Source organism: Chiroxiphia lanceolata, chromosome 15 (assembly GCF_009829145.1).
Source record: "Chiroxiphia lanceolata isolate bChiLan1 chromosome 15, bChiLan1.pri, whole genome shotgun sequence".
NCBI classification, from domain to species: Eukaryota; Metazoa; Chordata; class Aves; order Passeriformes; family Pipridae; genus Chiroxiphia; species Chiroxiphia lanceolata.
Window position 1 is genome coordinate 5334556 of NC_045651.1, and position 15824 is coordinate 5350379.

The 15824-nt window shown below is 38.2% G+C and overlaps 1 protein-coding gene across 14 annotated transcripts in view; it reads right to left on the reverse strand.

The window, feature by feature from the left end:
• TENM2 (teneurin transmembrane protein 2) overlaps positions 1-15824 on the reverse strand; it is a 634310-nt gene that overhangs the window by 211417 nt on the left and 407069 nt on the right. For all 14 annotated transcript variants that reach the window (XM_032702528.1, XM_032702527.1, XM_032702526.1 and 11 more), the window contains one exon: positions 12156-12365. In XM_032702528.1, the coding sequence (XP_032558419.1) occupies positions 12156-12365 (210 nt within the window). The remainder of the gene's footprint in view (positions 1-12155; positions 12366-15824) is intronic.

Consider the following 15824-nt stretch of genomic DNA (forward strand, 5'->3'; position numbering starts at 1 on the left):
GAAAATGAAACAAGACTCCCTAAATGCATTTGTGTTTCTGGCATGATCTCAGAGGAGTTGAAGAATGAAGAATGTGGAATCCTTCCAGCTGTCAACAATAAAAAAAAAAAAAGAAGGAAAAAGAAAAATATTTAGAACTGGCCTGTAGTTGGAGAGCAAGGGAAGAAATAAGTTTTGTGGCCATTTATGTACTTCTGGATGACGATGGCTAGTGATTTGTATTATATACCTTTTTTCTGTAAATCATTTGGAAGAACAGCTGGGCTACCTGTGAGAGGGACTGGGCTTGAGCTGCTGACAGAGCACTTTTAGGAGGTTGGTTTCTAGCCAGACTCTGAGTCTTTTCCTTAGCCTAGTTTTATAAGTACAGTCTCTCACTGGTCTTTCTGCAGCACCAGAACCACCAGTTCTCAGTCTGTTTACACACATCAGTCTCCATAATCTCATCATCCTTTCAAATCAGTCTCAAATTGGAAACTCAGAGGCTCAGAAATTCCTCCTTTTCTTCAAGGTAGCCTGGTTTTCTCTGCACCATCTTCTCCAGCTGCATAGAGCACTCACAAGTATAACTGACTGGCCTTGCCATGTCTACTAAGTTCATGGATTTTCCAATTAATAAATTTGACTGGTTTCTGCCAAGTGCCTGCCTCAGATCACAAGGAGACAAACGACTCGTGATTATCTAACTGAATTTTTTCTACATTTTTAGCTAGAAAAGCTAAAGGAGGGAGGGACAAAAGATTTGGAAAACGCATAAACGATAATGATTTTTGAAATGCTGAATCATTTCACTTGGAAGATTTTTAAGCAAATTTTTTTCACCTCTCATTTTGAGGATTTAAGTCTGTTTTTACTTTTTGTTTTTTAACCCACACTGAAAAGTTAAACAAAACGTTTGAAATTCAGAGGGGGAAAAACCCAACTAACATTTTCCTTTACACTGAAGCGCTTCATATTGCTCTTCCTAACCAAATATGCTAATTTAAAAAGTCCAGATTTCTTGTTTCATCCCTCTTAAGTTTTACCTTTTTTATTTCTTTGGCCTCCACGTTACTCCTTTTTGGTTTTGAAACAAGTTTTTCAGCTACACTGAAAAACACAGTGTCAGGAGATGATGAAACCTCCATTGCAGGGTCACTAAGCATTTATATGTCGAGTCCCAGCACTTGATAGAATAACTCCAAGCCATCATTTACTACTTGAGCTCAAACTCCCCAAACTCCCTTCTCTCCACTTTTGTAAATTATGTTTTCAGAAACCTAAAGCTCAGAAACTAACAAAGATTTGACACCTTTTTGTGTTCGCTAATCCCTATAATTGACAGATTTGTGCCAAGTAAAACAATTATCCACCTGTTTGTGGGAACATATAATAACAAACAGGCTCAAACACTGTGTTTTTTTAGGCAGAACGTTTCACACCTCATTACATAACTGAGGACTTAGCCTGGTGTTTAGTGTACAAAATTCCTGCTGATTCCAGTAGAATATGTTACTTGTAAACCCAAAAATAATTACCACAGCATATACATTACAGATTTAATTAATTCAGCATGCAATATTAAAGTCCAGAGTTCTGAGTTCTTCCCAGATCGTGTGGATTTGGAGTTGGGAGTTCCCATTTTATTCCATATTAACAACTGTCCTCCAGGTCTGAAGACTGAAGACCAAGGAGGAAGGGCCTTTCAAAATAGCAAGGACATAAATGTTTTTTCTTAGGGAGTAATGAGATAATACTGAACTTTCTGTTATTATGAATGGAATTTCTGGGACATGGTAGTTCACAGCAAGCCAGTCCCTCTTTGGCAGATTTTGAAAGATCTCTCAGCAGATTAAAGAGCTCCTAACTTTTAGGGATCTGGTATATATAGGTTTCTATACCCACACATTGCTTTTTAGTAATTTATAAAAAGTTATTAATTTTACAGTGTTCTAGGTATTGCTCCTAAATTAGCATAGCACGAGGGACAAGGAGTCTTCTCAAAACAGCACCAATTCCATACCAAATTGCCAATTTTCCTTTCTTTTGATTTACTAGTTTTTTTCAGATCCAAAATACGTAAGGTGAGTATCAGTTATCACTACAATCACAAAAGATGCTGTTATGGTTCTGCTTGTAGGTATGTATTTATTTATTTCACAAATCACTAGATCTAACCTGAATAAAAGTAGAGAAAAGCTCAGTTACTGAAAAATCACAATGTTCCAGCCCAGCAAAAATTCATTAAAACAGAGAGGAACTATTGTACAGCAGCAACATGTGAGGCAATACCTTGGTGGGGCAAGGCAGGGATCGAAGGAGAGTGGAATGACAAATAGCATCCTAGGTGGATGGAAAAGGTCACTGCAATGAAAGCAACCTTGGGAACTGGGAGCAAGTGCAACATTGCTGCAGACTGGAAGAAAACACAGAATTCCAAAGAGAACAGAGGAAGAGACAAAATTTCATTCACGTGTGGATGTCACAGACTGAGCTGTGGAATCATTTGGGGAGCTGACTACATGGAGCAGGATTCCCTCCATGCTTTGATATCAAATGATCTGAAAAACTAAGCATTTACTCAGGCCAGTAATTAACATATATAAACAAAGTCCTCAGCTTTTCTGTGCAAGAATCTGGCAGAAAAATAAATTAGACATAATTGTAATGTAATAAAAAAGGCAATATTGTTTGGTTGATTAGCTTACATGAGAAAAAGAAATAACCCCTCATCTTTGGTTTTAGTACGTGATGATTTCAGACACCATGGGAATTACAAAGAACACAGGAACTGGTCATTTCAAGGTTTGCACTTCAGTTCCTGACTTTTTAGAGTGCACTGGCCATATGAGGGCAGAGATGGTGCAAGCACAGAGCATCAGCACAGAGAGACCCAAAGAAACCTCCTGCTCAGCTCTGAATACAGCCCCTCTCAACATGTGCTCAGTCTCCCAACATCAACCCTGTGGTTGTGCACCTCCATCCTGCTCCCTTCCCCAGGGCATATGTGTAATCCTGCATCAAATAAAGGAGCTGTTTAGTGCAGGAACCACAGGCTTTCATTAAATTCCTACTGTAGCAGTGGCTGTACAAGGTTGCTCAAGTTGAGACTTACCAAGACAAAATCCTGGTCTACAACAGCATTCGGCAGCAAAGGGCAGCAGAAGATGTAGTGATGCAGGCAAAGGAGTCCTCTTTAAAATATGGCTTAATACATTTGAGGAACTGGGTAGGGAGCAACAGGAAAGGATATTTTGCTTGGATGAGCCCTGTTTTCAGTGGAGGGTTTCCTCAATAAAGCTGTACGTGCAAACCCTTTTTAAAGCACCTGATCCCAGAGAGCAACAGGGCTGCAGCAGGTAAAGAGAAAAGGAAAAATATTCAGAGTGAAGTGACAGAGTCCAGATCTCTTTCTGTTTATGCTGAAGGGATGTGGAAGACATGCATGGGAGAACTGTCAGGCAGAGAGTCAGGCATTAATACTGAAAAAAAAAAATAACAGTGAGAATAATTAATAACCACTGAGCAATTTTTACAGTGATGTGGTGAGGTTTCCACCTCCTGCAGTTCTTAGGATAAGACTGAATATCTTCTGAAGGAAAAGAAGTCCTAATTTCTATTGATTTTATCTTGCTTTATATGAAGACAAACTCAGTTTCTAGAGATGTTAATGTGATAAATAGGTGACATATTTACAGGTTTGCATGATAAAATGCTAATATTTATAAGCATATTAGAAACGGGTAAATAAAACTGTAAGTCCATTAATGTAATTTTATAACTAGGAGTAATAATTAAGCACTAGATAACTGCACAATTTATCATTTAAATAAAGCTTATCAAAATCAGGAGATCCATAAGACAAGTTATTGACTCAGATGAAAAGTGTCTCCTCGCCTTCAAGTGTTTGTAACGGCACTTATTTGGATTTATAGGGAGAAAGAATGAAGTTAATAACTTTCTGTTATTACAAAACCAGCCAACCGAGCCACCCACAGAACCTTCTGTGCACAAATATTGCAAAAAATTCTTTAAAAAATGTTACCCTAAATTTTAGGTTCTCTACTTTCTAGCCCCTGAAGCGCAAACAGCTTGCATATGCTCGACTCTTCACTTTCAATCAGCTACCAAATTGTGTTGGTAACAGCTAAAAACATGAAATGTTTCCTAAATGTTGCCTTTCCATATAAACAGCAGCACTATCCACTATGGAACTTGTTAGGACTGTGCCATTGCCAGTGAAAAGGAGATGCAGTTCAGAAGATTAAGAACTTGGTATCAAAAGACAAAATTATCACAAAGCCTGAAAAATTCTTCCCACACAGCAAGACTTACAGCAGAGAGCATTAGCAAGAACAGTTTTCTACACACAGAGTTAAAACACACACGTCTGAACTCAGCACATGAAAGAAAAAGCAAAAACCACTGAGTTTTTCTGCTTATAATTGTAATATCCTCAGTGCCTTCCAGTTTTCAAGTGCGGTACCAAGTCCAGGCACCCATTTTCTTGGTGCAATGACACAGAGCAACAGTATCTAGTCTTTAAGTTTTGAAAGCTTCAAAAGTTTTCAGAAGTTTCACTGTTATTGGTGATCTCTAAGCAGCTGCCAGGAGACAGAATAAATATTGGTAATGAGAAAAAAACAAGGCCTGACTGGCCACAGTCACCAAGTTGTGTCCCAACCATCGTGGTAGAGATCAGAAAACAGAGCAATATACTGGAGAAATAGAACCTTGGAAAGTTAGTGCTGCAGCTGCATTGCTGTGGGACTTTTATTGCTACAGAGGCTTCTAGTTCAACACATTTACAAGCCCTAAACTAAAATGTAAATGTAAAAGCAGCTCAGAAAAACCTTTCCAGCTCTCAAAACCATGGTGAGCTTAAGGAAAAGACAAATACATAAACAATAGAATTAGAGTCTGTTTTCCATTCTATAGCTTCTTGTAATGCATTATCATTTTTATTACCACAGAACCTTCTGTTTGAGATTTGTTTGCTACGATTATGAATTCATAAATTAATAGATATAATGTTTCTGCAATATCTTAATATCTGGAATCACGTCTTCTGGCTGAAATTCAGACATCTGCTGGCATCATCCACAGGGTACACAGATTAGCAGCAGCAATAATATCAGTAATAGTTGCAGCAACATGGAGCTGATACTTAAGAAAAAGTACACCCTTCGGTTTCAATGGGAAAACATAGTTCATGCTGTTCCCTCCATTTCCAATTCCAGTTCAAGCTCTAAAATTAGACTCAGTGCTCAAGAGATGCAACAGAATGAGAATGTGACTGGTCATTAAGGATTTAGAGAATTTAAGTGTTAGAAACAACTTTGGAAAGAAAAAAAACCTCTTAAAAGACTTTGCTTCTACATAGTTGCACTGTTTAAACAACATGTGTAAGAGACACTATTGCTTAAAACCTCAAAGCTTGGCCAGAAACCAACAGGTTTTAGTGTCTGTATCATTATTGGATTCTCATCTGCTGAAGAGAAGACTAAGGAATATAGGGTGGTTTATGCTCTTGAGCTACATTAAGCATTAAAGACAGAATCTCCAAATTAGTGTTGCTTTCTGCTCCTTCCAGGGCAGTGCCCAACAGCCATGGGGGCAAAGGTAGGAAAAAGACCATAGCACTGAAATGGTCAATAATGGTAACAACAACTGACCCAGAAACAAGCATACATCATTTATTCTTAATTTAGAAATAGAAATTAAAATGCTCAATTTACAACCCTTTTTTGCATTGCTGTAAAATGTCATCAGAAGAAAGTTCCTTATGGCATTTCCTTGTGAGTATATTGAATAGGAAGTACTGTTCCTAAACAGAATCTTAAACATGGCTGCCTTTTTGAGGCATATATAGGAAAGTATTTGAAATAATTTAAAAAAACCCCAAACCTGGAACCTTAACTGACTTTTACTGTTGCTGATGTAAGCATAACTTAACAAATTCTACAATGAAATCTTCTGAAACATGTTACAGAAAGATGCTGCTGAAATGTTACACTTATACAGCAGTGAGGACAAAAAAGTGACAGTGGAGGAGGCCAAAATTTTCTTTCTGATTGCTGTTCCTCTGTGCATCTCAGAAGTGATGCACAGAGACCAAACTAAACAAATCCAAAAGTAAATAAACACAACAACCAGCAACAAGCACTAGAGTAAAACAACAGCCCTTCTCACAGCCCCACTTGTCACATTGACGAGGAGAGGAAGATTTTAATTCCTTATCTCCCTTGTTGCTATTCTTCCCCAGTGTGATAAGATCCCCCTGAGCCTTTTCTTCTCCAGGCTGGACAGTCCCAGCTCTCAGCCTCTCAAGATGTATCAGATGCTCCAATCCCTTGAGCACCTCAGTGGTCTTTCCTGGCCATGCTCCAGGGAGCTCATGTCCCTCCTGTCCTGGGGAACCCACAACTGCACCCAGCACTCCAAAAGGGTCTCACAGAGCAGAGAAAGATCACAGCCCACGACCAGTGTCAGTGCTTTGCCCCAGAGCACATTGCTGGCTCCTGGTCAACCCCCTGCTCCCCAGGACCCCCCAGTGCAGAGCTGCTGGTCAGTCCCAGCAGGTCCTGGTACAAGGGTTATTCCTCTCCAGGCAGAGGCCTCTGCATTTCCCTGTGCTGAACTCCATGAGATTCCTGGCAGAGTGTTTCATGCCCTGGTTAATCACAGAACACTTCCTCCAGCAACTGGGTATCACCCTGGGACACCTGTGCACACCAAGGTTTCTTATCTACAGTTTTAACCTATGTCTTTCTGGCAAAAAGATCTAAGAGGTAGCCCTTAGATCTTTTTGACATTTAGTCTCTTAAGTATGCAAAAGTCAATCCTTTATGAGGATTAAAAACCCCAAAACCCAAACCAAAACAACAAAACCAAACATCAACAGCAACAACAAAGAGCTATGAGTTCTAGATTTTTGTTGCTGCTACTTTATTTTCTGTCCTGTAAGCTGATAGATACAGAAAGTGTGGTCTCCACTGAGCTGGGGGTGATACTTAATCACCTGAAGGAGATGTAATTATTTTTCTGTCGGATTCATTTATTACTGAAAGATGAATATCTGCTGTATGGGTTTGCATTATAGACTAGAAACTGGAACTACTTCTTTATTTGATGCCAGACTGTAGAGGGCTATAAAACAAACACTTCCAAGTGTTGCTCTTAACAGAGGATCTCAAATAAGACCTCCAGTTACAGTGCATTAATGAAAGTCCTGGCTTCTTTCAGAAAAGAAGATTTTAACAAACTGGATTAAACTGCACAAAGGTGCTGGTAATTACACATTAATAATAATGAAATTCTACAGACAAGTTGTAACTGTTGGACATAGGATATCCTTCGAGATATTTATACTGAATATAATGAATATTGATATTTTACATAAAATTACCACATAATAGGGTCATAAGCAGAAGGAGTCATATTCTTCAGTTCAACTCTAACTCTCAGACAACATTAAAGAACAACAATTATCTCATTCAAGCCAACTTGCATCTCTCTCCTCGCTGCCAACAATTGCTTGTGAAAAAAATCAAAGCAAATTGTCTTTTAAGTAGTGTCCAAACTACTCTGTGGGCAAATACTGTTCCATTGAGCCAAATGCTTTGTATCATTGTCTCTGAGCCAAAAAGACATGTTAACACTGAAAAACTGGGCACAGTCTCCCCTCCAAGTAAACTTCAAGTTCTTGGGAATCATGGCAATATCTAAATCACAGTTTAGGGTGATTTTTTCCCAAAATCTAAATACTCCAAAAATCATTCTGCTTCTACTTTTACCTTCTCATTGTTAAGAATGGTTGAAGCTGATGAATGTGCCCAATTATAGATCCACTATATGAAAGATAGATATGAAAGACTGTGTTGAGAGTCCAAAGTTTGGTTTAGTAGCAATTAATCCTATATAATAAAAGCAAAGGTGCAGACAACAAAACCCCTTTTTTTTCTATATAAAGTTTAAAAACAACTTGTTACATTGTATTATGAGTGAAGGTATTAAAATGTCATTCCAACATGCTGAGTCACCTTATATAATCAGAAAGAACATATATACAACACATACAGGAAGAAGAAACAAACCTATTCCTATTTTAGCTGCAAGAAACCGTCCTAGAAAATGGTGTGACAGGAACTGACCTTCTTTTAAAAGGGAAAAAGAAAATAATCCACTATCTTTTCAAGGATAAAAGGTCTCATTTCCTTCTATAATATTTGTGTTTTTCAAAATACTATCAGCAGGTGCACCAGATTTCAAAAACCTCTTGTCCTTCATCACATATAATTGTGCTGCATATTATATTAAGAAATACAAGCAATGTAAGTGATGGGAGTTCAATTAAAACCAGCATAATATCTTGTTGCATAGAAAATGATTCTGCAACTGAAATCAGGTTCTAATGAGAGAAAAAAAGGAATACATTTTCACATATTTTTAATTACATAGAACTTCCTCAAACATGATTTTTAATAATATATTCCATTAGGTTAACATCATATTTAAAGAAAGTGCATTTTCTGATTTCATTTTAAGTCTGATTTTGAGCAATTATTGTGTCATTGTTCTGCAGTAGAAAGGTTGAATTCATTTACTGTGTGGTTATGCTGGTTATGATTGATGCCACTTCTCCAAATGATAAACCAATCACCCCGATGATGTAATGTCATTTTAGGAGTGCTATAATCACATTTCTCTCAAACTGGGAGCTCTGATGAGTTCTAACAAAGATTTATTGTAGATTAAAGGCCTTCCTAACATCAACAATAGATTGCTCATTTGATAGAAGATTTGATTAGGTAATTTTTTTAGGCAAACGATTTTTCCATATATATTAAGAATGGTTATTGTGAAGGGCATAGGGCAGCACACGTGGATGAGCATCACCTCATATCCAAAAAGATTCATCTTAAACCTGCTGAGGAGCTAACCTGTAATTGTAGAGGTTGAGGCAAGTGTAAGTATACAATCAGACAAACAAGAGGACACTTCTACAAAGCAATTAGTACAAGACTTCAGCAAATATTTCATATTCAGCATGTACTTTAAAGACTCTCATAGAAATGTTTAAAGAAGAACCTAGAAAATGCTGGCAAATATTTATCAATGATTCAAAGATTATCTGGGATCTAAGCCTTAAATCTAAGTATCTAGAAATCTTCTTTTTTAACCCAACCCCGAATCCAAACAAAATATTTACATTTATTTACTATCTGCCAGATGTCTGCATCTATGTTGCTAAGTTTCCATAGGAGCTAACATAGATATTGGAAAAAAAAAATTAAAAAAAGGAAAAAAACCCCAAACCTACAACCAGAGCATGATATATCTTTCCCTATCGTGTAGATGATAAATGCTGCTCTGAAAATCTTTCAAGGATAATGATGAGACTCAAAAAATGGTAAGATTTATTGTAAATATCATTAGCTGTGGTATTTCCTTATAAACTCTGTAAAGGAAACATTGTGAGAGCTACAGAAAAAAAAAACAAACAAAAAAACAAAAACAAAAAAACAAACAAAAAACCCCAAACCAAACACTAGAAAATGCCTATTAGTTTCCTGAGGATGCATTAAGTCCAGAAGAGCTCATGCTATTGGACACAGAGAGCTGATCAAATACTGATGCATGTGTCTATGGTCAAAAATTTAAAACAAATCCTGAAACAGACACCTTTTTCTTATACCCTGAAAATTAAAAGTCATTATATATTATATGACTATTTATTAAAGAAGTAATTGGGCTATGTGGGGGAAAACTGCTAAAATGTAGACTGAACAAATCAAAGCTCAGAGCATGCCAAAAAGGCTCCTTGGGTCAGCCCACAGAAACAATTGTCAAACACAAAGCTTTTAAGGATATAAAGAAACAGTGAATATTATTTAAAATGAAACAAAGAGCTCTTCCATCAAATTTTCAGGTGTTGTTTTACTGCAATTTCCCTCATTTGGCTTCCTAAGAAAAGCCCTGTTGGTTCCCTCAGTCCCAGAAGGGGCTGCAAATACCAAGTACCAACTGCTCAAGTATCCTCCAAGTCTCTTTTTTAGTTCATATTCCCTGACCTTGATTTCCTTCTACTTCTTTCATCCCTCTCCCATTTACTTTTCCCATTCCCCTTAAAACCCTCATAAAATGTTTGATCCACCACATCCTTTAGACAATGTTCCTTCTTTTGTTCTTTATTCCTTTCTTCAGCTGTTCCCAGCTCTGAGAGGAAGCAAACACACCCCAAATTCCTCACTGCACACAGGTAATGGTCCATTACCAACCTGTGAACCAGAGCTGCTTTTTCCATGAATATCACGTTACATTTCTCTGCCCTAATTTCCTCTGTCATTTTATTGCCCTGTTACTTGGTCTCACAGGTGCTTTTGTGATTCCTCACGGGCTGATCTCATTCTTATCACCCTGCCATCCCTTTCTTATACCCCACAGCTCACCACCTTCTCCAAGTATTTTTATGTCCCATGAAAATTCATTGGGGAGCTCCAACTTCTGCTTACTGCCTTTCAAATAACCACTTACCATGCAGGAACCTCCCCTCTCACCCTTATGTTAACTTCAGTTTCCTTAAAAACGTTTAGTGACAGATTTTTCTGAGACTTTTGAAAACACAAAGACCTTTCAATCACCTGGATTCCCCTTACTCAGAAATGGCTGACCCCTGTAAAGGACTCTTGAATGTTTCTCAGGCATGAAACTGCACTGATTCAGAGATAAATCACACCCACTTCTCCACTCCCCACTTCCATAATTTCTACTGAGTTGCCCATTACAGATTTTGAGGTCTGCAGCTCCCCAGATCCCCCTGAACCTCTTAAAAACCCCTCAAAATGGGCATCATTTTTACCATTCTCATAATTCAAGCATTATTAAAAGAAGCACGCTCAATCTCTGAATCATTATTTCTTTGTGCAATTACATTTTAACATATCTCAACGGGGTTAAGGGATAATTCAGGATGGAAGGAACCCCCCGGAGTCCCTAGTCCAGTCTCCTGCCAAGCAAGGGCAGCTCTGAGGTCAGAGCAAGCTCAGGATTTTAGCCAACCTGTTCTTGAAAACCTCCAAGGACAGAGACTGCACAGGCTCCCTGGGCCACCTGTTCTAATCCAGTGCTTAGGGGAAAAGTTTTACCTTATATCCCCTCTGAATCTTATCTTTCCACTGCTCACTGTCTCATCCTCCCATCACACACCCCTGTTGTGTGCTGAGAACACCCAAAAAAACCAACAGTTCCACACCACAAGTATCCCCAGCACTGTTCAAAGTTGTATTGTTACAGGAAAGAGACCCCTTAGGCAGATCAGAAACTGCATCTAAGATATAAACTTAGTTAAATAAACAGGAACTGCACAACATATATCTATGTTAAAAAAAAATAAATATAAGGTGCTATAATAGCCTTCCTTTGTTTTGCCTTTATTTCTAAAAAGGGATTGTATCTTCATTCCTCAATTTTTGGCTGTCAAACTGTAAAGTCAGCACCTGCTAATAAAAATAAAAATTGAAAATAAAAAGAAAAAAAAAAAAAAAGTACAGAAAGAGAACTAAGGAAAACCCTAAGCACTACAGATTCCATGACTGATAGAGCTACAAATGTTTTAAAACAGTGTCCTGAAAGACAAGAATTCATTTGCTGAAAAATAGCAGATCTTAGTTAAATGTGACATTGTAAGTACAGAACCAGACAGATTTGGAAACACGAACAGACATAGACTGGCAGAAGCAACATGCATTTTTAGATACAGAACCTCATCACCAAATGAGATATTAGATTAACCCATGCAGAAAAAAGAACCATTGTGTGTCTATCTCTCTCCCACAAGATACATCAAGGAGCATGAAACCGACTTTGAAAAATAAATCCTTCTGACGTCAGGAATTCAATAACATTTGTACACAGCTTATAAGATACCTAAAACTAAAAATCTCCTTACAGTAAAATGAAGAAAAACCATATATGTTGTATTATGTTTCCAGAAAAGTTTCCATGAAATAAACCAGTAAGATTTTGTTGCCCCATTTCCACAGATGCTCTCGATTTTGTGCTGATGCAAGAACACATTTGCAAATTTAAAGCAAAAAAAAAAAAAAAAAAAAAAAGGCATAAAACTGGCACAGAACATGTCACAAACAAACTCCGTATGTTTGCAATTTTCTTACCACTGCTGGAAGCCTGCTGTGGGCCCGAACATGCTCTCAGCAGATATGAGTTAGGAGAGAACTCCTCGTCAGGATTGGTGTCCATGATTTGATGGGACGTGTTGCTGTCTAGCAATGGCATCTGGCAGCTAACTGGTGGAGGATTATGAGAACTGGGCAGCTGAGCAGATGGGAGAAGGCTGGACGAGGATGTAGGTGGAATGGGACGACCTGGGAAAGAGGACAGAGGGATCAAAGATCAGCAATGAATGTAATGAAAAAAAACCCAACAGCCAAGTCATTGCGCTGTAACTGCCCGCTGTTACATCCCAGCACTGCTGTGCAGAGCCCCTCACTCTCTCCATTGGTACCAGCTTGTCCCTTTGTATCACATTCAAGGCACTGTAAGCAGATATGTTGTGAACTCATTCCAAAAATTCCCCCTGCAGCCTCGGCTTGTAGCTCCTCAGGTGAACAGATGCTGGTTAATGCCACTGCCCACCCCTGGACAGAAGGGTCCTGTCCTGCTCCACGTGGGCACTGCCACACTCGGCCACCAGACACTGAAAGGCCCCCTCACTGCACTCTCACGTCCTGCAAAATTCAAGTGCAGCAGCTACATATTTTACCAGAAAAAATTTCACAGAAATAGGGATTTTTTTGAGACGGGGAACTATAACTCCTGAAATTACATCACATCCGTAAATCTCTTATGATGATGGCCGTGGGCTGATTTTATTATTTTTTTTTTTTCATCTAGGAAAATTGCTCCAGCACAGGAATCTCTCAGAGGCATGTAACAAGAACCATAGAAAGGCAAAGGTTCTTCCTGTGATGTTGCAGATCTTCCCAAAAGCCACTGGCAGATGTGAGAGGAGCAGCAGGACTGAAAGGCAATTATTCCACTTTAGAGATGGGCTAAGCTGGAATTTGGCTTGGCAACTCGAAGCTTTGCTCTTCTTTCACTCCTGTTGCTTTTCTGCCCCCTACAGAGGGGCAGAATTTCCTGCCCAGCTCACCAGCCAGGTTAATTCCAACCCTGCAGCCCAATCCTTGGTGGGTACAATATACCCCAGCCCACTGTAACAACATGGTTTTGGTCAACTAAACTAATGGCATCAGGTCAACAACAACAGCAATGTTCATATTTATGTATTCTTTGCTTTTGTGAACTTCCCATAACTTCACACCGATCCACTCCATCAAAGGCACACAGATGAAGACTGGTTTGGGGTTTTTTTTTGCATTGCCTGTTAGAATATGACCAGTTATAGGGATGAGAGGAAGAGGAGAAACACGCATTCTGATCTCTGCAAGTTTATCTAAAAATAGGTCATGAATAATTTATACATAAGAAAATACAACCTCTGTGATAATACCAAAGTCTGTAAGGCAGAGATCTGCTACAAATGTTAAACCACAGCAAAACTACATGAAATGGTGTGTCCTTACTTCCACCATTCTTAAAAGAAACAGCAGCAAACACACACTGGCTTTCTCACTAGTTACATCTTCACTTTTTGAATCAAGAACCCCTCACCTTATAGGAATTACACTAAGGTTTATGCAATTAGGTAAACTTCTAGAGCCACACACAGAATTCAAAAGGAGGGGGGAAACGAGAAGAAGAGTGTGAAAAATTCCAGCCATCACATATAAATAATATTTTGGGTGCAGCAACCAACCAAAGGCACCTATAGATACTGAAACCCACTGGCTTTGCGCTGCGTGCTGCCAGCAAATAGCACAAACTACCTTCTTCCCTTCAGAAACTTTAATATAAAATAAATACCTGGCAATAGGCAAGTGACTATTATGATTATTTATTATTATATTTTTTAGCACTGGATACATGGATAAGACTGAATGACCAAGTTATGATATGACAGAAATGGATTTAAGCTACTCTACAGTAACTCCCAGCTGCCATCTTTTTTGCCAGAGAAAATTCAACGTGCACTGAATATTTTCATTGTGGGCTTGCATTTGCGAGGCAATAATTCTAATACTGATGATAGGAATAACTATTGTTATTATTCATGATTATGCTATTCTTATGAAATATTACAGTGAATATCCTGAACATTCAAGGGAAGTGATTGAGCAAAACCAGCTTCTAATTATTTCTTTGCACGGTGCTGGCAAGAAGCAGAGAGGCTGAGGTTTGACACACCTCTGACAGGAATGTGACACTTGTGCCCACTGTGTGCATTTAATTTTCACATATTCTGGCTCTGCTTCAACACTGTGAAGCTGAAAGAAGAAGCTTTATAAATTCTAAATCTGCATTTACTGTATGTATCACACGGAAATATGTTACTGTATTATAAAACTGTTGGACATGTGAGGGTATAAGATGAAGGAAAAGATTTTTCTCCTTCTGTGTAAACTTCATATAGTATTTTAGAGCAATTTAGATACATTTTTGCAGAGCACATTGAGAAATGAAAAAAACCCTCAAGAATTCTTTTGTCAGGAAAGCTAATCACATTGTTAGCATCATGAAATAATACAGCCCAAATCCCTGAAGAAAAGCTAAAACGTCTAATTACTACAGCTCTGTTTGTAGTTAGAGAAAACAGAAGGTATGAAGTTGTTAAAATGTTGCATTATTTTGGTGGGAAGTTGGTTCCTGAGGAAGATCTGTCCACAAGAACAAATTAATTGAAAACCATAGATGTCTGTGAGCCACAGAACCTATTGCCAACCTGTCCTGTGGTTAGATTTCCTAATAAGCTGCCAAATTTGATTAAAACTTTCCTTGTGGTTGGGGCATTCCTGATCTTCCTATCAAGTTGATTTTTTGGCATCTACTGAACATTAGACTCCCACTGAAGTCATTCCCTCTACTTTTGTGGGGTTCTAGTATAAAGTGTCTTCTCTTTCCACCCTCAGCCCCTGAAACACTCAGAATATCTTACAATATTTACCCAATCCTTTGTAAAATTTGGTGGGAATTGAGTTGAAAAATTACTGAAGAGGAAGAGAAAGACACTATTAAGCTTTGTTGCCTTAGGAAATGAATTTAAAGGGTGACTATCTGCAGTACCACAGCTGAGAGAATGGTTGTGAAACCACCAAAGAGAAATGTGGGTTATCAGTTAGGCTTTAAAGAGCATGATACATGCAATTTATTTGTTACTATATACTCTTAAGTGAGAAATAATGAGAAAAATTCATACTGTCTAATACAAATATCTTGGTGAAATAAGTTCAACCAACCATTTATAAGAACAGACTAAGCCTTACAGGTTTTATAAACCTGAGCTCCTTTGTCAGACCCATTCATGTATCTATAGATCCCTCAGCAGTTGGATTCTGAAACCCCCCATCTCCTGAAATGGTTCTTAGTTTCCATCATTTCACAATGGGATTTGCAATACCCTACAGTGTATGAGACATTCTGTAATGCCTGGTAACATCAGTATTCTGTTACACTGCTGTTTTCAACATCTAAATCACAATGTCAACAGAAGTTCCTACAATTGGTGTCTAGTCTTCATATATTAATATGTTAAAGCTTCTATGAATAATTTTTTAATCTAGTTGTACATTGACAAAAATCCTATGTAATGGATACTTCCAGTGACAGCAATAATGTAATTGTGTAACACACTCAAAGAAAGATAAAACAGATACAAATGCTAGAAAGGGAAACCAGACATAAAGCTGATGCATTACATTTTCAAT